Source organism: Sarcophilus harrisii, chromosome 1 (genome assembly GCF_902635505.1).
Source record: "Sarcophilus harrisii chromosome 1, mSarHar1.11, whole genome shotgun sequence".
Lineage (NCBI taxonomy): Eukaryota > Metazoa > Chordata > Mammalia > Dasyuromorphia > Dasyuridae > Sarcophilus > Sarcophilus harrisii.
The window spans coordinates 260,813,991-260,836,097 of NC_045426.1; the positions used below are offsets into that span (position 1 = coordinate 260,813,991).

General features: G+C 35.8%; 1 protein-coding gene across 1 annotated transcript in view; it reads right to left on the reverse strand.

Moving 5' to 3' along the window:
• The window catches only part of LOC100915141 (kinesin-like protein KIF19), a 100,138-nt gene that overhangs the window by 59,280 nt on the left and 18,751 nt on the right, over nucleotides 1–22,107 (reverse strand). Inside the window, exons 6-8 of the mRNA XM_023497486.2 lie at nucleotides 11,951–12,087; nucleotides 6,604–6,729; nucleotides 2,750–2,944 (exon numbers count right to left, since the gene is read on the reverse strand). Of these exons, the coding sequence (XP_023353254.2) occupies nucleotides 2,750–2,944; nucleotides 6,604–6,729; nucleotides 11,951–12,087 (458 nt within the window). The remainder of the gene's footprint in view (nucleotides 1–2,749; nucleotides 2,945–6,603; nucleotides 6,730–11,950; nucleotides 12,088–22,107) is intronic.

The window sequence follows — 22,107 nt, forward strand, 5'->3', positions numbered from 1 at the left end:
CATTCTACATCTATAATTCACCACTTCTCCACCAAGAGAGATGGAATGGAAAGAAATTATTTTTTCACCAACATTTATTTCAAGTCAAGATTGGATTTGAAATGAAAAACCATGGGTTCATATCACAATTATACCACTTATTGTCTATGTAATCTTGGGCTTCAGTTTCTTCATGTATAAAAGAAGACCTCTAAAGTCCCATATACCTCAAAATCTCTATGATTTATGTTTCTATGACTAGAATTTAAATGTCCAGTATTATTTAATTGTTCTCTTGCCTCTGCTTGTTTAACTCAGCATCAGTTTATGTAAACTAGAACAAGTTTCTTTGAATGCTTCACTCATCATTTCTATAGTGTAATAATATTCTATTACATTCATCTACTACAAGTTATTCAAGCATTTTTAATTGATGGGTAATCACATTTATTCCAGTTTTTTGTTGCCTCAAAAGTGATATTATAAATATATCTATGAAATTGGAACCTTTCTTTTTATCTTAGACAAAAGAGGCATTTGCCCAAAAGTGGAATCACTGATTCAAAAAGTATACATGGTTTAGTTTACTTTTCCAGTATAATCCTAAATTATTTTCTAGAATGATTCATTTTTGTTATTGTTCAGTCATTTTAATCATATCTGATTCTTCATGACCACTTTTAGGGTTTTCTTTTATTTATTCTTTTTTTTAATTATAGCTTTTTATTTACAAGTTATATGCATGGGTAATTTTTCAGTATTGACAATTGCAAAACCTTTTGTTCCAATTTTTCCCCTTCTTCCCCCCACTCCTTCTCCCAGATGGCAGGTTGACCAATACATATTAAATATGTTAAAGTATATACTAAATACAATATATGTATACATATGCATACAGTTATTTTGCTGCAGAAGAAGAAACTGGACTTTGAAATAATGTACAATTAACCTGTGAAGGAAATCAAAAATGCAAGTGGATAAAAATAGAGGGATTGGAAAATCTATGTAGTGGTTCACACTCATTTTCCAGAGTTCTTTCGCTGGGTGTAGCTGGTTCTATTCATTATTGAACAAATGATTCATTTCATTGTTGAAGATGGTCACGGCCATCAGAATTGATATCATATAGTATTGTTGTTGAAGTATATAATGATCTCCTGGTCCTGCTCATTTCACTCAGCATCAGTTCATGTAAGTCTCTCCAGGCCTTTCTGAAATCATGCTGCTGGTCATTTCTTACAGAACAAAAATTTTCCATAACATTCATATATCACAATTTATTCAGCCATTCCCTAATTGATGGGCATCCACTCAGTTTCCAGTTTCTGGCCCACTACAAAGAGGGTTGCCACAAACATTTGTGCACATACAGGTCCCTTTCCCTTCTTTAAGATCTCTTTGGGATATAAGCCTAGTAGTAACACTGCTGGATCAAAGGGAATGCACAGTTTGATAGCTTTTTGAGCGTAGTTCCAAATTGCTCTCCAGAATGGTTGGATATATTCACAATTCCACCAACAATGTATCAGTGTCCCTGTTTTCTCACATCCCCTCCAATATTCCGCATTATCTTTCCCTGTCATTCTAGACAATCTGACAGGTGTATAGTGGCACCTCAGAGTTGTCTTAATTTGCATTTCTCTCATTAATAATGACTTGGAGCATCTTTTCATATGGCTAGAAATAGTTTCAATTCAACAGACAATTCTGTTCATATCCTTTGACCATTTATCAATCGGAGAATGGCTTGATTTCTTATAAATTAGAGTCAATTCTCTATATATTTTGGAAATGAGGCCTTTATCAGAACCTTTGACTGTAAAAATGTTTTCCCAGTTTATTGCTTCCCTTCTAATCTTGTCTGCATTAGTTTTGTTTATACAAAAGCGTTTCAATTTGATATAATCAAAATTTTCTATTTTGTGATCGATAATGATCTCTAGTTCTTCTTTGGTCACAAATTTCTTCCTCCTCCACAGGTCTGAGAGATAAACTATCCTATGTTCTTCTAATTTATTTATAATCTCATTCTTTATGCCTAGGTCATGAATCCATTTTGACCTTATCTTGGTGTACGGTGTTAAGTGTGGGTCAATGCCTAGTTTCTGCCATACTAGTTTCCAATTTTCCCAGCAATTTTTGTCAAACAGTGAGTTCATATCCCAAAAGCTGGAGTCTTTGGGTTTGTCAAACACTAGATTATTAAAGTTACTGACTATTTTGTCCTTTGATTCTAACCTGTTCCACTGATCAACTAGTCTATTTCTTAGCCAATACCAAATGATTGGGTAATAGAGTTTTCTTAAAAAAGATACTGGAGGGGTTTTGCCATTTTATTCTCTAGCTTATTTTACAAATGAGGAAACCAAGGCAAACATGGTTAAGAGATGTGGTTAAGTCACATAGCCATTAAGTATCTGAAGCTGGATTTGAACTCATGTCTCCAGGCCTGACTCCAGGCCTGGAGCTCTATTCATTGCACTACCTAGTTATCCCAGAATGGTTGGATCAACGTAGAATTTTACCAATAATGTATATACTGGGTAGGGTAGAAGAGAGGGATATATTCAGAAATGAAGGTGATATAAAAACAAAATGTAGCAATATAGTTAATAAAAAATTTAAATAACTTTTTCAAAATGGCCAGAGAATTTTTTTAAATTTGATTTCACTTGTGATTGTCCTGGGCCTGTTATTCCCTAGGGATGGCCCTGGATCTATGTAGCCTCCTAATTATAAGGAGAGGATCCACCTAAACATGTAGCATTACCTGGGATGCTCTCTCTGACCCTGCCAAATCGACCATGAAAAGCTTCCCTACTCGAACTTCCTCAGAAAGATCCTTCACTCGACTTCTTTGTTTTACAGTGACTTGCAGAACAGCATGGGAGCGGGAAGAAGTCTTGTTTGCTGCTGTGGGTTCCTGAGTTCGTTGCTTATTCCCTTTAATTAACAGCTGCATTATCTATAGGAAAGAACAGGCAGAGAAAAGGATGAAAATGTCTTCTGAGCAATTCTCTCACCTAGGGACAGTCCCAATACCTACTATTCCATCAGCATGGATTCCAATGAGCAGAGCTTCACAGAATCTCAGATATGACACTTTTTTTTTTAAAGTCCCAAACATTTTTAATAAACATTTATTAAATCTCTCTTATGTGTCAGGCATTATATCAAGCGAGGCTCCCAGCATTCCTATGAAAGGTCATGATCTCTACTTAGCTCTTTCTCAGACCCCACACTGGGAATTTATATTCTTTATAGCTCCAGGAATCCATTTGTTGTCTCTTCTAAGAAAAGAGTACACCCTCCTAGTTGATCACTGATGCTTGAGAGCCCACACAGACCACTGAGATTCCATCATGGAATCTTATTCTCTTCAAGGGCATGGTTAAGAAACCAGGGTTACTTATCTAGAGTCACAATGACTGAATCCCTTGCCCCCACAGAAAATAAATACAAAATAAATACAATAAATACTATAAATACAGGAGGAAGGAAAAGGATATGCCATCAATAAATGTAAGTAGTGCTTTAGTCTAGCTAGTAATATGAGCCGATTGTTAAAATTTCAGTGTGCACAATTACTTGATTGATTGTTATTATATTATTTTATATTACTATATATTATTTATTTATACTATGTTATAACATTTTGTTATATTATTTATATTATATATTATTTTTATTACTGTTTAGACTCTATTTTTTAGAAAATGATAGAGAAAATGTTAATAATGCAAATTAAATTTCAAACTGTATTTCTGCTATTTATTTTTAAGAAAGGCAATTGTTAAACATTTATCAGCTCATTCCTAGGTCAAACCATGGAGGGTTTTTTCCCCCGTTGGTCCATAGCTGGGATTTCACTGGTAGAGGGAATTACCAAGATAAAATAACTCCCTCTACTAATTCAGATCAACAATTCTTGTATAAATCAATCTTTCTTGGTGGCACTATGAAGTTTAATGATTTGCCCAGGGTCACACAGTATGTATCAGAATGAACCTGAACTCGGGTTTTTTTGATTTGAAGTAAAAAGTGTCCCTATTCTCCAACAATGGGCTTCTTCCAATTTAGAGATTTTTATAGATTTTTACAGTTTTAAAAAGGGATCTTAAATCTAACTTCCTCATTTTACAAAGAAAAAAACTGAGGCTTACTGATCTGTCAGTTAACAGATAAAGCAGCTAAGTGGCAAAGGGAATATAGAACTCTAGGTCTGAAATCAAAAGATTTGAGTTCAAATCTAAACTCAAGTACCTATCAGCTGTCTGATCACTATCTGGTCTCACTTTCCACATCTGTAAAATGAGGAGGTTGAATCGAGTGATCTTCAAGGTACCTTCCACATAAAATTATATTTGTAAAGTCATATGAGATAATATTTGTAAAGTACTTTGCAAATCTTAAATGGCCATATAAATGCTGGCTATTAATAGCTATTATTATTGTTCTGGCTTTACAATAGCAGAGTGAGATTAAGTCCTAAATCACAGAATCAGAGAATCCCAGAGTTGGAAAAGAATTAAAAATGCTCACACTTATTAGAAAGAAGACATTAGGGAATAGAGAATGAATTATAAATTTTCTTCTTTATGCTGAGTAGTTACAATGATAATAATGTTCCTTTCTTATCTTTAGTTAAAAAAGTATCTCCTTTGGGATAGTCACTGAATCTCTTCCTAGCCCCTTAAATGATCCCTAAAAGTTTGTCTTTGTCCTTCGCTCTCTAAACCAGTCAGGATTCCTTTGGCAATTTAGTGAAGTCTGTGGACTCCTCAGAATAATGTTTTTAAATGCATAAAATAAAATGCATAGGATTAAAAAAGAAACCAATTAGATTGAGGTAATTATAAAAAAAAATTTAAGAAAAGTTCATGAATCCTATGTTAAGAATCCCTGCTCTACAGAACTAAGAAAACATTACATACAATAATATTGTGCAATGATCAATTACACATAATCAGGCTTAGATCTTCTCAGCAATATAATAATCCATGACAATTTCAAGGGATTCATGATTTAAAATGATATCCGCATCTAAAGAAAGAACTATGGAAAATAACAAAATTCTATTTAAAAAAAAAAAAAAAAGAATTCCTCAACAATGAGATGATTCAGACTAGTTTCAATGATCTTGTGATGAAGAGAGCCATCTACATCCAGAGCGAGGACTGTGGGAACTGAGTGTGGATCCCAACATAGCATTTTCACTTTTTGTTGTTGCTTACTTGCATTTTAGTTTCCTTCTCATTTTTTTTTCCTTTTTGATTTTTCCTGTATAGCAAGATAATTGTATAAATCTGTATGCATATGTTGAAGTTAATATGTATTTAACCATATTTCGCATATATTGGATTACTTGCTATATAGGAGAGGGAGTGGAGAGAAAGGAGGGAAAATTGGAATGCAAGGTTTTGTAAGAGTTAATGATGAAAAATTACCCATGCATATCTTTTGAAAATTACAAAGCTTTAATAAAAAAAAAAAAAAAAAAAAAAGAAGAAGAAGAAGAAGAATTCTTGCTCTAAATTCTCTCCTTTGGTCAATTCATTCATTTCCATTCTTCAACTACCTTCTTTATACAGGTAACTCCTAATTAGTCCTGAGATCAATTCTGAACTCTAGAACTCTTCAACCACCTATAGGATTTTTCTACCTAAACGTATCATTGGTACCTCCCATCATCCAAAAAACAAGCTATTTATCTTTCCCCTTAAATCTGTCTATTTTTTTTTTCCTTTTCTATTTTCTTCATTACAAGGATAAACTAAGTCATGCTGGACAGATTACCAGACAGCATCAAGATGTGAATTCAAATCTGTCCTCAGACACCTACTAGTTGTATGACCCTGAACAAGTCATTTAACTCAGTCTGTCTCAGTTTCACCATCTATAAAATGAGCTGGAGAAGAAAATGACAGACCACTCCAGTATCTTTGCCAGGAAAATCCCAAACAGCATCACAAAGAGTTGGGCACAACTGAATAAAAGACTAAACAACATTATTGTCCTTATTATCGTAGTGTTCCCATCCCCATATTCTATGCTCCAGCTAAACTGAATTATTTTCTGTCTGCCAGACACATTCTGTACTCTCCTACTTTCCTAACTTTCTTGTAGTTATGTATAGCTTATAGTTGGAATGTTCTCTCCTTCACTGGTAGGATTCCTACCCATTCTTTAAAGAACAATTCAAAGACTAACTTCTCCAGGAAGTGGCAGGAATGAGCATTCCCTCCATTCCATTATTTTCAGTAATTTCAGATATTGTTTTGTTTTGCAGCTCTCTGTCCATTTACCAAGGACATCATAATTATATGTGGTTATTATTTATCCCTCACAAAACTCTTTATTAAGTTCCATAAGGACAGGGATCATATTTAATTTTGTATTTCCCCCAGGGTCTGGCATAATGCAGCTGCATACATATGGCTTTTAATATTGTTAAATTGGATCTGCTAAACAAGCTGCAAGAACCGAGGGGCTCTCCCTAGGATTTTATTTTGCATCCTACTGATTCTGTTTCATTCATTCTGAGTACAAATAACAGTAGACACAAGTGTGTGGTTTCCGGGGATGATATTAAGTGTCCTTCTGAAAGCTGCTACTGAAATTTACCTCTTGGGCATTTGTGGTGGAGACTTCAGTAATGCCTGCTATCTGAATGCTTCCTTTGGCATCTTCTCTCAACTCCAGAAATTCTGAAGATGGATTCAGAAGGTCACGGATTACTTCATTATAAATCTGTAAGTAGAAAAGAAAATACGAGGTTGCTTTTATGGCAAAAAGGTCTTTAACAGCACAGGGGACTTGAATACTCATCAAACTAAGCCTAACAGAAAAATCTACATTCCTTGAGGGCAGGAACTATGTTTATTTGTTAATAAAAGCTGACAATTAAATATATATTTATATATTTTTAATTTGAGGCCCACTGTGATATAAATACTATTCCCCAATTTCCAGAAAAGGAAACGAATGTAACCCGATCAGTCACAGAACTAACAAGTATCAGAGGCAGGATTTGAAAACAGGTCTTTCCTGAAACCATGGTATAGAACTACATGGGTTACATCACATTGCTTTTGACCAGTCTTCCAACCAGCACCATATTATTATCAGCCAATCAATCAACAAGCTTTTATTACTCACCTCTATGTATCCACTAGATACCAAAGCTATAAATATCAAGAATGAAACAATCCTTACTGACAAGGAATTTATACTATAATGGGAGAGACAATAAGTACATATATGTATGTGTGTGTGTTTGCAGATATACATATATAGAGTATTTGACGATAAGCCAACATTTGGAATTTAAAATGTTATTGAAATTATGTTTCTATTCTTTGAATAACATCCACAAAATAAATTTTTATTGTTGTTGTTTTTTAGTCATGATCTCATTTGAGGTTTTCTTGACCAAGATATTGAAGTGGCTTGTCAGTTCCTTTTCTACTAGCTCATTTTACGTATGAAGAAACTGAGGCAAACAGGGTAAAGTGACTTGTCCAGTGTCTGAGGCTGTATTTGAACTCAGGAAGATAAGTCTTCCTGATTTCAAGTCCCCTGTACCACTTAGCTACCTCATGATGTATTGGTACTTTTTGGAAACAAACTAATATTCTGATCTAAGGGATGACCATGTATTGTATTTTGTAGTTACATGTGGTACAAAAGAAGGGGCATTATGCACAAACAGGAAAGCAACAGCAGATGTAATAGAAGAAAATCAGTAAAAGGACACTTAATAAAGGGCTTACATTTCTACAGCACATTAAGTTTTGAAAAGCACTTTAGTACGTGACTGAATTTGGTTTTCATGTGAGATAAATCCACATTTTTCAGATGAGAAAAGTAGGACTGGAAGAGGTTTGGTAGAATCCCACATCTACTAAGTATTTGTGATAGTTCTTTCTGTTTCCAATTTTCTTCATTACACTGTGCATTCCAGTATGATAGATGAGGTGAATAAAACCCAACAAAAGAATATGTCCTTGTTAGCAAGTCAGTGTCTTAGATGGGCATAGGGAAGGGTGTTGAAAGGAAAAGACACTGGTTGCATTTAAGTGGAATTTAAATGGGCCTTTGTTGCAGTGGACTCAATCTAGCAGAATTCCCACAGTTGCTCAGAAATTCTCGTTTACATGCTCTCCTTTGTTTATTAAAAGCAAAAACTTAAATAATCCCTACTAGAAGTGAAGTGATATAGCTCCTAAAATGGATGTAACAATAACCCTAAGGCTATCTGGCCTTAACCTTGAGGTCACCTGGCCTTAGGAGTGCTATAGTTCCATAAACAATGCTGGCTATCAGATAACAATCTGTTGGTCAGTAATACAAAGTTTCTGAGACAATAATGAGGTACATACCAAATCATGTCTCAATTCTACCTCTAAGCATCTCTCTACCTTTTTCCTAGATTTATATTCTTGTTCCTGGTTCTTTGCTAATTTTCTTTTGGAACTTAGTCCCCGTAATAAATCATTGCCCCTTAACTTGGAGACAAATTGAGTTTGTGAATTCTCTTGCCATTCCCATGACGCTGACCTGCAGACGCTAACATTGGTAGGGTGTCTTATGCCTCAATATTTGCTGGCTCACACAGGAAGTCTAAAAATTTATATCCTCCTTGTTAAGGTAAGCTCCTTTCTATCCCTATCCTATAGTTGGGACACCCCAAGCACCCAGGAAAGTTTCCTGGGTCGTTAGGAGCTCCATGCTCAGCAAAATTTCCTTGATTAGGGACTTGGACTTGGAAATTCTTGCAATTATTGGCATAATTTCCTCCTGATTAGGGAACATCTGCCACCTTTCCATTGACATGCCAGAGGAGCCAAGGTACTATAGGACTAGGAATTCTAAGACTCCTGGCAAAGATGGGACAACTCACCTCTATCCCTAAGGATTCTCTCTTAGGCTATCTCTTAAAAAATAGAGACAAATTTGGCCTAAAAGATCTTAAAGTTAAGAAACTTACTTTCTTTTGCAATATTGCCTGGTCTCAATATACCTTAGAAGATTGAGAAAAAATGGCCCATTAAATGGGTTCATTAACTATAATACTATCTTGCAGCTTGCTTTGTTTTGCTGCAGACAAGACAAGTGGACTGAAGTCCCATATGTCCATGTCTTTATGGCTTTTCCCAAAACCCTAAATAAGACAGCACTGAAAGATGCTGCTGGTAAAATTTACTGGAGGGAAATTGAAAGTAGATACTGACCTCCTAGATGATCCCCTCCTCTCCACTCCTCCAGGGATAAGGGATCCCCATCTGTCCTCTTGTGCAGTCCTCATCAGGAGAAGGAGAATCCCTTCTAGGATCTCCCCCTTATTAAGATCCAGACCTCATGTCCAACAATGTTTCTTCAACTCAGTTCCCTTCCCCCGGATACCCTAGACCCTCACTTCTTCAACTAGATTCTGAAACCTACCGACCCCAACTTCTCAGTCCCTCCCATACAAGGAATAAGACCCCTTTTTCTCTCCCTTAAGATCCTGATTCAGTCACCCCTCCTAAACTCTGCCCATTGACAGAAGTAACAGACTCTTGGGATGGAACATTCAGGGTGCATGTGTCTTTTACAATGTCAGACCTTTCCCAGATTAAGGAAAAACTTGATCATTACTCTGAGGACCTCACTAAATATATTGCTTTCCTCCTGGTAATCCCACCCAGATCAGAGACTGGAATAGCACTAGCCCCTGAGGAGAGGGCTCAGCTATATCATCTCCAAACTTCTGGGCTAAATCTCAGATTCTCTTTTTCTTCTCTATGGTGCAGCAAAAAGAAATAATACATTAACATCTCCCAAGGTAAGATCAAATTGGAGGGAAATGGCTTTAAAGTTCTCAATATATTAAGTATCCAGGGAAAATCCTACAATTACTGCAAACTGTCCCTCGATTTAGAGAGGTTCGGTTACATTTTGTGAAGTAAACTAGAAAGGGGATTCATTTCAGACCAAGGGAAAGCAACTTGCAAATTCAGCTGCCTATACTGCTCCCATTTGCTCCTGACCAAGGCAGCTTTGATTCCCCAATTTCCTGATTCCTATACTCCCTTACACAGCTCTCTGGAATAGGCCCTTGCTAAAGAAAGGAGATCCGCTCTTTCCCCTTTCTGGATGGTTTCAAACACCCTCAGGCCAGTTTCTAATCCCCGAGGCCAGCCAGTGGAAACTTCTCTATGGCATAAATCAAGATACTCTCTTGGGAAAGAAAGCCCTCCAATCCCTTGTGAAAGTTTTTTTCACTACTCACAAGCTGGGAGAAACAATGAGACTGGTGTTTCAGGCCTGCCTGGTTTGTGCCCAAGTAAACCCTGAAGGGGCTGTTAAACCCCACCTCTCCTGAAGCTCATCTAGAGGAGGGGTACATACCCAGGCAGATAAATTTTACACATATGCCCCTCTTGCAGGAGCTTCAAACTGCTTCTGGTTTTTGTTGACACTTTTCCTTCCCTTGTAGAACTGAAAAAGCCAGGAGATATCAAAGCATTTGCTGAAAGAACTCTTACCTCATTTTGACCTACCTAGCTTTTTACAAAATGACAATGGCCTAAACTTCACTTCTCAAATAACCCAGGTTATAGCTGAGGTACTTAGGATTACTTATCAACTCCACTCTCCTTGGCATCCTCAATCTTCTAGAAAGGTGGAGAAAAAGAATCAAGCCCTCAAGCAAGTCCTTTCTAAACTGTGCCTAAGGCTCCTGAGGATTGGGTGAAGAATCTCCTGTTAGGAGTAGTTAGAGACCACCTTGTTCCTCAGGAGAACATCAAGCTGAGCCCATTTGAACTTGTGTAGGGAGGGCCCTTCTTAACCTTTGACATTCTTGTAGATTCAGATCAGCATCTGGTCACTCACTTTGTCACAGTTTGGTGCAGTCTGGAAGGCTCTTTTGCAATATGCAAATGAATATCTCCCTAAACCCACAGATGTTCATCCCCAAACTTCAGCCAGTAAATCCAGGGGACATGCTATACTTTAAATCTTGAAAGGCCCAAGGTACTTACCCCCTGGGTATAAAATGGAAAGGATCATATAAGGTCATTCTGATCACTCTAACTTTAGTTAAACTTAAAAACTTTCCCAGCTAGACTCATGTTTCTAGAATTAAAAGTGGTATCCCTGTTTCATCTTATCCCTCAGATCTTACTGGATATTCCTGTGAACACATAGAGGACCTGAAACTACTGTTCCTCAGGATTCTTGGAAACATTGGAAACATACTAAAAGGAGAAGAGCAAACTTAATCCAGATCATGAACTCCCAACTATTTCTTCAATCTGAGTATCATTGGCTACCTGATTCTGAGCCTCAGCACCCCCTGGATGCCACTGTTACTATTTTCAAGCCACATATCTCCCCTCCTCAGTCTAGACCCGGCTTGACAGAGCCAGCTTTACATCCTTTATCAGTATGAAGCATCTCCAGAAAATGAGACCTTCCCTTTACCCCAAGTGAATTTGGGTCCCAACTGCTCAAGGGGGTGAGTGATGTGTTGTCGCTTGTAGGGAGGATGTAGCAATAACCCTAAGGTTACCAGGCCTTGGGAATATTGTAGTTTCACAAACAATGCTGGGTGTCAGATAACAAGTCAGTAATAACAATGATAATGAAGTGCATACCAAACTACTCCTCAATCACCTCTAAGACCAATTCTACTTCTGTCATAAAATTAGGATATCAGTGATATGAAGCATTTGATCTCTTTGTCTTTTCCCAATAAATTTATCTTCTTGCTCCAGGTTCTTTGCTAACTTCCTTTTGGAGCTTAGCCCGCTGTTAGCAGCATAATAAATCTTTTCCCCTTAACTTAAGAGACAAACTGAGTTTGCAAATTCTTTCGCCATACTTGTGACAGTGACCCGGGGATCCTAACATTATTTGGGTATCTTATGCCTCCCCAGAAGCAAAGCTCCAGGTTTGCCCCTCTCTGCCATTAAAGGCACATCACCTCCAGATAGGACATGGAAACTGTATATTCCATGTCATCACTAGTCTCTTCAATAGCCTGAAAGAGATCATTCAATGTCTGGAGGTAGATCCCAGGTTCAGAGTCCATTCCCAGCATGGTGTAAGTTTTACCAGCACCTGTTTAAAAAAGAAGAGGAGCACAGACTAGTGTTATATGGAACATGGCAATTAAGGCTCCTATTTCCCTACAGAGATTCAGATGTCACACATATGTCTTTTCACATATACAAATCAATTGGAAAACAGCTCTTACCTGTTTTAATATTATTTTTTTAAATTTGCTTACTTATTACTTTGTTTTACCAGATTTCAGATTTCCTAGATGTAGAGAGCTGTAAATGAGCAGAGTATTGAGTATTGAGTGTTGGAGTATTGAGAAACAGTGTTATACAGCCAATACATAGCAGAGAATGGACTTGAAGTCCAGTCTTCCTAATTATGAGACAAGTTCTCTATCTTTTGCCACTACCTCTCTGATATTGTTGCCTTCACTTTGGAAATAAGAATAAGCCATGTCACCTTATATAAATGATGTAGTGCAGCCATTGTCAGGAATGATGTGAACTCTAACCATTGTCAACCTTATCACAAACAAACGGATGTCATATTCCTAGGACTTGTTATCATATCCAAATGAGTAAAGCTTGCTCAAACTACCAAATCAATAAGGATCCTGCAGAAAAAAATACTCTTCCTTCCCCTAGGCAGCTGTGCTACAGATACTCTTGTCCAATAAGTAATCTTTGTGACTAAAGCACCTGTATTAGCATATCCCACTTCTTATGTTCCCACCATGCAATTGCTGATGTAAACATAATGCGCATGTGAGTTCATTTTAGGCTAGACCTTTCTTAATTCCTCCCTAAATCTTTTTAACCCACCTTTATTTCCCCTTTTCCTCTTCATCTATGACTTTAAAAGGTATTCTTTCATTCACAGCCAGCTGCTAAAGCATCTTGATCAATCTGGTTTTTGTTCTTTTTTACCCTGCATCTACAAGAAGCTGTCATGATTTTTTCACATTCCGAACTGCTCTCCCAGAACCTGGTGTTTCATCATAAAACATTTTAATTTCTCTGGATCATAGTTGTGGTTTTTTTGTTTGGGTTTTTTATTTGTTTTGTTTTGTTTTTAATCTGGAAAATTAGAGTAAAATGAGAGTTGAGACAAGAAGATCTCTAAGACACTTTCTAGATCTGACATTCTAGAATTACATGAATCCTCTAACCACTGTGCTACACCATTTTCTTGTCCCTGAACTTATACAATCCTTAGATTTGTATGCACAGAATATTCATCCTAATATGGTAACAGATTTTTTTTTATATTGGCTTTATGACTTAATGACAACTAATCACATCTCCAACTAGAGTTTACAGAAATTTAGCTGAAATAACAAATTTTAGCACAGATAATTAACTGATTAGTGATAGAAAAATTGCTCTTTCAGCTTTATGAACTCTACTTATGATGAGCATTTCCTGTCATTAGCTATAGCTCTAGAGGAACTGGCTAATCTGCAAATTTCAATTAAATACCCTAATGTTTGCTGATCAGTTTATTATTTTTCTTAAAGTAGATCTTCTTTTTCTGTTAGCAGTTCTTTCATGTGTAAATCTTTACCTTTCTCTAATGCCCTCTGTAAATTCGATAATATCCATTTTGCTGATGGAACTAAGAAGTATAAAAGATTGTTAAAAATGTAGATCAGTGTCCATTGGTTTTTGGTGTGTGTACAATAACACTATAATCATATAGTAAATTGATTATTAAAATATTTCTTTGTGTTGATAAGTAGGACTAGTAACAGTACTTATCAATGAATCCATAGATAATTTTTAAGTCAAATTGGCAGATGACAAAGGTATAGAAATAGTTCAGAACATTGAATCTTCCATCCCAGTAGCCCTCCAGAATGCACTAGCTAAAATTTACCCAGGGAGAGTTTTAGGCAGGAAAAATCGACTAAACAAAATTTACTTCAAAAATTGACAATAAATTTCCTTCTACAAAATCTCAATGACAAATTAACATTCTGAGTACTTCTCTTCTATTACCTATTGACTAATTCTTGTGTATAAAAAATCTAATAGGCATAAACTGTTGAATTTTGGAGTGTTTGAACTAGTAGCCACATAGATCTCCTTGATGATCATGACACTATGGGCTGAGAAACTTGGGAATCTGAACAAAAGGGTCTCCTCTACCTCTCCTTTTTCTGGGCAAATACCTAGGCTAGGGCTAAGAATTCTCCAAATTAGGGGCAGCTAGATGGTGCAGTAGAGTGAAGTCAGAAGGACCTGAGTTCAAATGTGATCTCAGACACTTAACACTTCCTAGCTGTGTGACCCTGGGCAAGTCACTTAACCCCAATTGCCTCAGCAAAAAAAAAAAAAAAAAAAAAAATTCAAATTTTCTACCCTTTTATCTCATTTTCTTATAGATAAGAAACTTATCTTACTGCCATTGGTCATTACTGCATTTCCTTGGCTATCTATCCTCCTAGTATGGATAGTACCCCTTTGATCTGGTTTTAAAAAATAATATAAAATTCTACCTTAAGTGGATCCCTAAAGGTCTGTTTTGGTCTGGTTAAAAGAATACAAATCTGACATAAAACTCAATTCTACACCGGGGGCATCAGACATCTTTGGGATAAGATCTCTCAGGTCATTTGTGTGATTGTGGTTGCAATTACTGCGCTATCTTGTCAAATGTATGCTTGCCAAAAAGACTGTTTTGTGGAGAACTTACATGGGGCAAGCATTCACAAGGTAGTCAGAAAAAGTGATACAAGAATATTCTCAAAGTATTTTCTAAGAACATTAGAATTAATTGTATGACATAAGAGGCACTAACACAAGTCCATCCAACATGGAGCACTCTCATCCGAGAAGGTGCTCTGCTCTATGAGCAAAGCAGAATTGAAATAGCTCAGAAGAAACATGAGATGCACAAAGCTAGAGAATGTTAGGATTCTTACAAGGTGCTAAATAAGTGGAATTGATGAGATAACGATTCTCTAATTTACATGTACTTAGTACTTACTATAATTCCACAAGATTCACACCTTTAAGAGAGCATATATAAGGAAGAGCTGTCAGGGCCAAAGAGGACAAGCCCACTAAAGGACAAACCCACTAGAAGAGAAGTGCACTAGAAGTTCTGAGCCTCAGTCAGAATTCAGTGGAGAAGATTCACAAGCCAGAGAAGGCAGCTTAAGCTCTCGGAAGCAAGACTACAGAAGACCTCCGAAAACTAGCCCAGCCCCAAGTGAAGAAGACAAGACTTTAAAGGAGACAATAAAGGATTTGGACTTTAACTCCTGGCTGCATTTGGGGTGATTACACTGAACTGAAACTATGGCTGCCTCCAGAAGCCCCCCAAGAAACCTGCTCCCAGAGAAGAATACATTTTAAAGAAAAATATTACCCCAAGATGTTCAAAGGGACTATTTGTGTCTGAACTGTGGCAAAGCATTCTGAGCTCTTATGATGTCATTTTGGTCCTCTTCAAGAATAAAGAATAACAACCACCCAGTCTTGACCAGTTCTGGTCTGGCCTGATACAAATTTTGAGTGGTCAGAAAGAGTGATAGGGATAGATAGGAATCTATCACCAATAATATACTTGATGTAAATCATTATTCTGCCTTGTCAATAGTAATTATGGGATTTCTCAGATAATTCTGGTTAAAGTCAAGAAATTCTAATTTATGAAAACTGTAGATTCAGAAGTTAAATTATTTATTCTACTCTCGATATGAAAGATCCAGTCTGGTCAAACTCTCAGAAAAAAAAAAATGAATTGTAGAAATGGATAGAAATATAATATTCTTGACCCAGAAGGAACTTTTGAATTTGAAATCTTATGTGTAAGTTTAAATGAATTAGCTCTGATTGTCTGTAGTAGCTACCCTTCTGATATTGACCTCACTTTACTGTAAAATGTAAACTTGCAGTTAAACTTTTAGTGGGAGAAAAATTTCAAGAACTGGAACACATATAAAAAAAAATGGGAACTTTTTATCATCTTTATGTCCCAATTCTGGCTAGACTGGGAGTGTAAAGAGAGGAAAAAAAGAGAGAGAGCTGGCTAAAAAGACTTCCTTTTAGCAGAAGCATGCAATAAACATTCATGAAAATGTGATTTGAAAATGGTGAAATATCTTAGTGAGTTTTGTGGGTAAAAGGATTTTTGTTATATAAAATACCTCTGTTATCCTCTTTATTGCCTAGAGATATTAAAATAGAAAGAATCCTAAATCCTAAATCTTTTAATAGGAATTGTAATGGATTTGCTTCTGTGAGAAAAATTTCTGAGGAATTGCAATATATCTTGTACCTAGGGTAGGAGGTCTCTAATTTCATTAGAATACAGAGGGAGGGCAAGAAATTTCTTAAGATTGTAGAGATCTCCTTCAAGATAGGATTTTTTGGCTAAGTACAGGCTAAGAATAGTCTTTATTTAAACAACCTTGTAACTGTTCCTTGGACCTCTAAGAAGCTTCAATTATGATCTGGGGAAAGGATTGAAGGTTTCATTTTAATTAGTATTTTGTTAATTTTCAAAAGAGTAATTCAGTGGAATGAAGGAAACTAGTTCTGAAAATAGATTTGAGATATGACTGGGAAATATAGAAATGTGAGGGATTAAGAAATAATAAGAATAAGTGTTAAATAAGTTGATAAGGCTTTAATCAAAGTACATAAGATAGAAAGAAAGCTTTAGAAAGCTTTGGATGTCATTGTGATCAGAGGAGAATGGAAAGATTTCTGTTCTCATACATTTGAAAGAGAGCCATACATTTGAAAGGGAGAGATAAAGGTAGAGGGAGGAAGGGAGGGAGGGAGAAGGAAAAGAGGGAGAGGGAGGGAGGGAGAGAAGGGGGGAGAGAGAGAGAGAGAGAGAAAGAGAGAGAGAGAGAGAGAGAGAGAGAGAGAGAGAGAGATGAAGACAGAGACAGAGATGAGAGAGAGAGAGAGACAGAAAGAGAGAGAGAGAGAGAGAGAGAGAGAGAGAGAGAGAGCTTGAAATCTTACCAGCTCTGTGAAAACTTTAGGAAATTGTGCTTTGTTGATTCAACATGAAACTAGAGTCTTTATATTACAAAGGTACTAAGTCCTTTCCCAAGAACACTCGTAGCCTAAAGTGAGAAAAACTTAGTTATTTATGTAATGTATTTGTCCTGACATAAATTCTGTAAATTGTGGAATTGTACCTGTAATAATATATATTAATGTTTAAATCTTTGAGTCAATTTAGTTTTACCTATATATCTTAATATCTTCAGACCAAGAGTTAACTGTTATTTTTTGTTCTGAGTTATGAGTGAATTATTCAGTATTCACTTTTTGTATAAACATTCAGAATATAAATATTTTAAAATATCTTCTTACTTGGCTTTTACATCAGCATATGTTTAAACTTCGAAAGTAAAATAAAGAATGAATATTTTTGGAAAGCCTTGTAGATGCTTAATAAGAACTGACTTTGAATGTTTTTATTGTTACTTATTGTTAATCAACTGTTATTGCAACATGAAAAACAACTGTATTCTGCTCTAAACTGTAAGTAGTGGAACTTTCTATCTGAGACAGAACTATAATTTAAGATGTTTTGAGTTTTAAATTCAAATATATCTCTATTTGAATTAGTTACTCCAATATTCTACCATTTAAGGAAAGTACTAAAAGGTGCTTAGAGAAGCTGCTTTGTGGAACTGCTACTGGTTAATATTAAGTAGGAAGGTTAGGATTTCCTTATGAAGGGAATGGCAGGAGTTTCTTGACTTAGTTTCCTTACTGTGATATTTCTTTTTTCAACAAGAATGTTTCCCTCCTGGTTGATTCTGAGCCTGGCTTTAATATCCTGTAAATAATCTGGAACTCTCTTATATGATTGGTTGTTCTAAAAGATATTAATGACTTTTGCTGAAATCAGAAAGAGCTAAGCAAGTTTTTCCCTGGTATAACTATGACAGGTCTATCTGTAAGTTCAGGCTTGAAGTAACAGTGCTGATTTTATTTGTTACAATGTCCTTCTTTCTTTAATAACAACGTTCTCTAACAATGACAGGAAAACTGCAAAAATCTTATGGTGGACTTTTTTGTTATAATCACCAAGCATCTCTGAACTCTAAAATGGAATGCAATTACAGAAGATCCTATTGTTTTGTTTTTACTGCACTAAATTTGTGACCATAACTTGCCTCATTTTCCTCATCAGGGTGATTACAGAAAATTAAATTTTAGACTTGCTATTTCCTTTCTCATTGGCTCAATAGTTCTTGCTGGTCAATCAGTGAGAGCCAGAGTGACTTGGATTTAAGGCATGATCCTTAAGGAAAAAAATCTAGCCTATAAATCCCAATATACCTTGCAAAGTTTCAGTGATCAAAATTTATATTCCTTTGGACAGAGCATTATCAGGTAAGGATATGATACCCTATGGGGACAAAGGAAAGGGAAGGGAAGAAGAAAGAAAAGATAAGAAAAAATTGCATTTCCCAACTGGCCAGTTTCTACTGGGTCTCCAGTAAGGCAGCTCTAATTCCTACTTAAAGAAGTTGTTTGTTCTTTGTTGGAAGAGTCCCAGTTGATCACTATTTGGGCCCTGATTGGCTCAAAGGGACTGTAAGTAGCAATTTTGCTATTTTGGTCAGAAACCCTGAGGGTCTTCCCCTCCCAGCTTGATTTTTTTCAACTAGGTAAAAGAGGCCATTCTGCCTCATTTCTTATCTAGCCTTAATAAATGATTGGGTATTGCCTCAGCAAACTGAGATCTGTTAAATAGAACAAAACAAAACAAAAACCTAAGCTTAAAAAGACCAGGTTCTCGCACTGAATCCAGGGCCATCTCCATTTATTCTGATCTATATTTTCCCATTGAACCCAGATGGTTCCAGAGGAGAAAGTGAGGCAGGTACCCTTGCACAGCCCTCCCTCATTTCAATCCAATTCAATTGAACGTCATGATGTCATCTTCCTGATGTCATGGTCCTCTTTGAAAAGGAAGGACAAACAACAATAAGAACTTAATAATTACATATCTGTGTATAAGATTAGATCTGCAGTTGGAGAATGGCTGAATAAGTTATAGTATAAGAATGTTATGGAATATTTTTGTTCTGTAAGAAATGACCAACAGGATAATTTAAGAGAGGTCTGGGGAGACCTACATGAACTAATGCTGAGTGAAATGTACAGAACAGAGATTATTGTACCCCGCAACAAGATTATACGATAATCAACTCTGATGGACGTGACTCTCTTCAACAATGAGATAATCAAGTCAATTCCAATAGACTTGTGATGGAGAGAGCCATCTGCATCCAGAGAGAGGACTATGGGATCTAAATGTGGATCTCAACATAATATTTTCACCTTTGTTGTTGTTGTTTTATGTTTTCTTTCTCATTTTTTTTCTTTTTGATCTGATTTTTCTTGTGCAGCATGATAATTATGGAAATATATATAGAAGAATTACAGATGTTTAACATATATTGGATTAGTTGCTATCTAGGGGAGGGGGAAGAAGGGAAGGGAGGGAGAAAAAAATTGGAACACAAAGTTTTGCAAGAGTGACTGTTGAAAACTATCTTTGCATATATTTTGAAAATAAAAATCTATTATTAAAAAAAAGATGATATCTATATTGCTATCACATCTTTTTCTGGATGAAATGAGGGACATATCAATATATGAATGTATATGTGTGTGTGTTTATACAAAATTCCATTCCCTTTTGAGAGAAGATAGTTATATCTATATAGTGCATATGTGTATATACAAAATTCCATTCCCCTTTGAGAGAGGATACAGTTATATCTATGTGTATGTGTGCAAAGATGTGATATGATAAAGATATAAAATTTTACTTCTAATGGAGCAACAGACTTCACTTTATGGAACTCAACAAGATATTCTATTTGAGAACAAGGATGTAAGTGACTTTCAAATGTTTCATTGGATAAAGAAATATACTTAAAACTTCTTATGATAGATGTAATTATATTTGTAACCTTAAAATTTCAGTAAGTTGTGTCAGTTCTAAAAAAAAAAAAAAAAAAAAAAAGAAAAGAAAAAAGCTGAATAATGATGATGGTCCTGAATGATAGATTTTATCCTACAGGTAACAGGGAATTACTGAAAATTCCTAAGATTTACTTCAATATTCATAGATGTCTATCTATGCAACTACATAAATACACAGGTTTTGGATATGTTTTAATAACAGCCTTTAGACAAGTTGTAATAACTATATCTGAATGTCAGTGATTCTTGATAAAGTCTCAAATTGAATTGAGGCTCTCACATAAAGAGCTGTTTTTAAGTCTCAAGAAACTGTTTCACTACTATGGTTGCAGGCATATACATTATGTATACACACATTTGGAAAACAGAAGGAAAATATTTTTGGTCTTCAAGATGATCAGAAATAGGATATCTTGCCATAACATATAACATACAATTACATAATCTTAAAGCACTTGGCTTTAGGGGAAAGGTTTCTCAGTTTATTGAGGCTTATACATTAGATGGATTGGTTATCCATAATATTTGATATATGCAAGATGGTTAAATAGATATGGAAATTTTAAAAGAAAAAAAATGAAGTCTGTAGAGCTTTGTTAAAAAGCCAGTTTTTCAAGTTAGGGTAGTATTGGAGAATTACCAACCATTAAGAATGAATATTGTGGTTTGCTTTTTTTTTAATTAAAGCTTCTAATAATTAAGAGAAAATGCATTTTGAATTATATTTTGTGAGTTGTTCTTAAATGGGAGATCAATTTTTTTTCCACTGAGATAATTCTCTGATAATATGGAGAAACAGAATGGCTTATTTTACAAAGACTGTTTCCTCCTCTGGCTGATGGATAGCATTTTTCTTATTATGTACAGAGTTCAGTTAGAAATGGAAAGAACAATCAGTATGACAAAACTGAAATTCTCTGAACTTTCAGATGAACTACAGGTAGCCTAATTTGATGTTCTTCTTCTAGCTCTATTTTGTATTAGGTCAACTATACAAAGTTTGAACTGGGTCTCATCACATGGATTAGTGGAAGGCCAGCCAGTGTGATTAGATTTTGTCAGGCTCTACTAAATTACACTAAGCATAACGGCAAGCAATTTTAAGCAGCATTATCTAGAAAACTTCTACGATTGATTTAAAAACTATGAATTTACTAAGAATGCCTTTTTTTTTAACTACCCTAGGAACAAGACCCATTCCAAAATTTCCAAAGGAAAATGTTTTCCCAGAAGCAGATGACTTCATGAGGTAGAGAGCTGAACCCAAGTTGACAGGATATCTATTGTTAAAATGAACATTAACTGAATTTTTTACATATGTGTTTGACTAAACTCTTGATATTTTCTCAGTACCCGAATTAGGCTAGGGGAAGATCTGAAGAAGATTAAACATTTGGAGATATTGACTGGATATCTGCGGTTGGTTGCTTATAAGAGGTTAAATTGAAGACATCATGAAAACTCTATATTGTACCTTGCAAATAATTATTATTGAATTATTTTTGTTTTGCTTGTAATGTATTCAATGCATCACAATACTTGTATCTGCTTGTGAAAATACTTGACAGAAAACTTGCATTAAAGCATCCAGAGACAAGTTTGATGTGCATTAATATGGCCAAAAATGTACATGTTATTATGTGCATCTATGCCCAAAAATGGCAACTATGGTAAGAGAATTTCTCCATGTTGGAATTATAACCATCATTTCCTTAAGACATTTAGTCAAATAACTATCAAAACCTTGCAGAATCTAGCTAAGAAAGCAAAAAGGTAACTAGCTGGTTAGTGACAGAACAATTGCTGGATCAGTTTTATTAACTCTTTTACTTGTTAAGGGACAGGTCAATTCTCTGAGAGCCTCAACAGCTATGGAGCACAGCATCCCAAGGAGTTGCAAGGCAGCCTTTGCTGACACAAGTGTTGAGGACTAGGAATAAGATAAATTGGAGACAGAGGGAAGAGGAGAAAGACCAAACAATGAAACGGCCTCTCAGTCAGAGAGGTCAGAGAACAGAAACTGCCCCTCAGTCTCCTTGTATCATCCTCTCACAAGAGGAGATCCATTCTGCAAGTCTGGGTTGGATCTCTAGCAGCCACT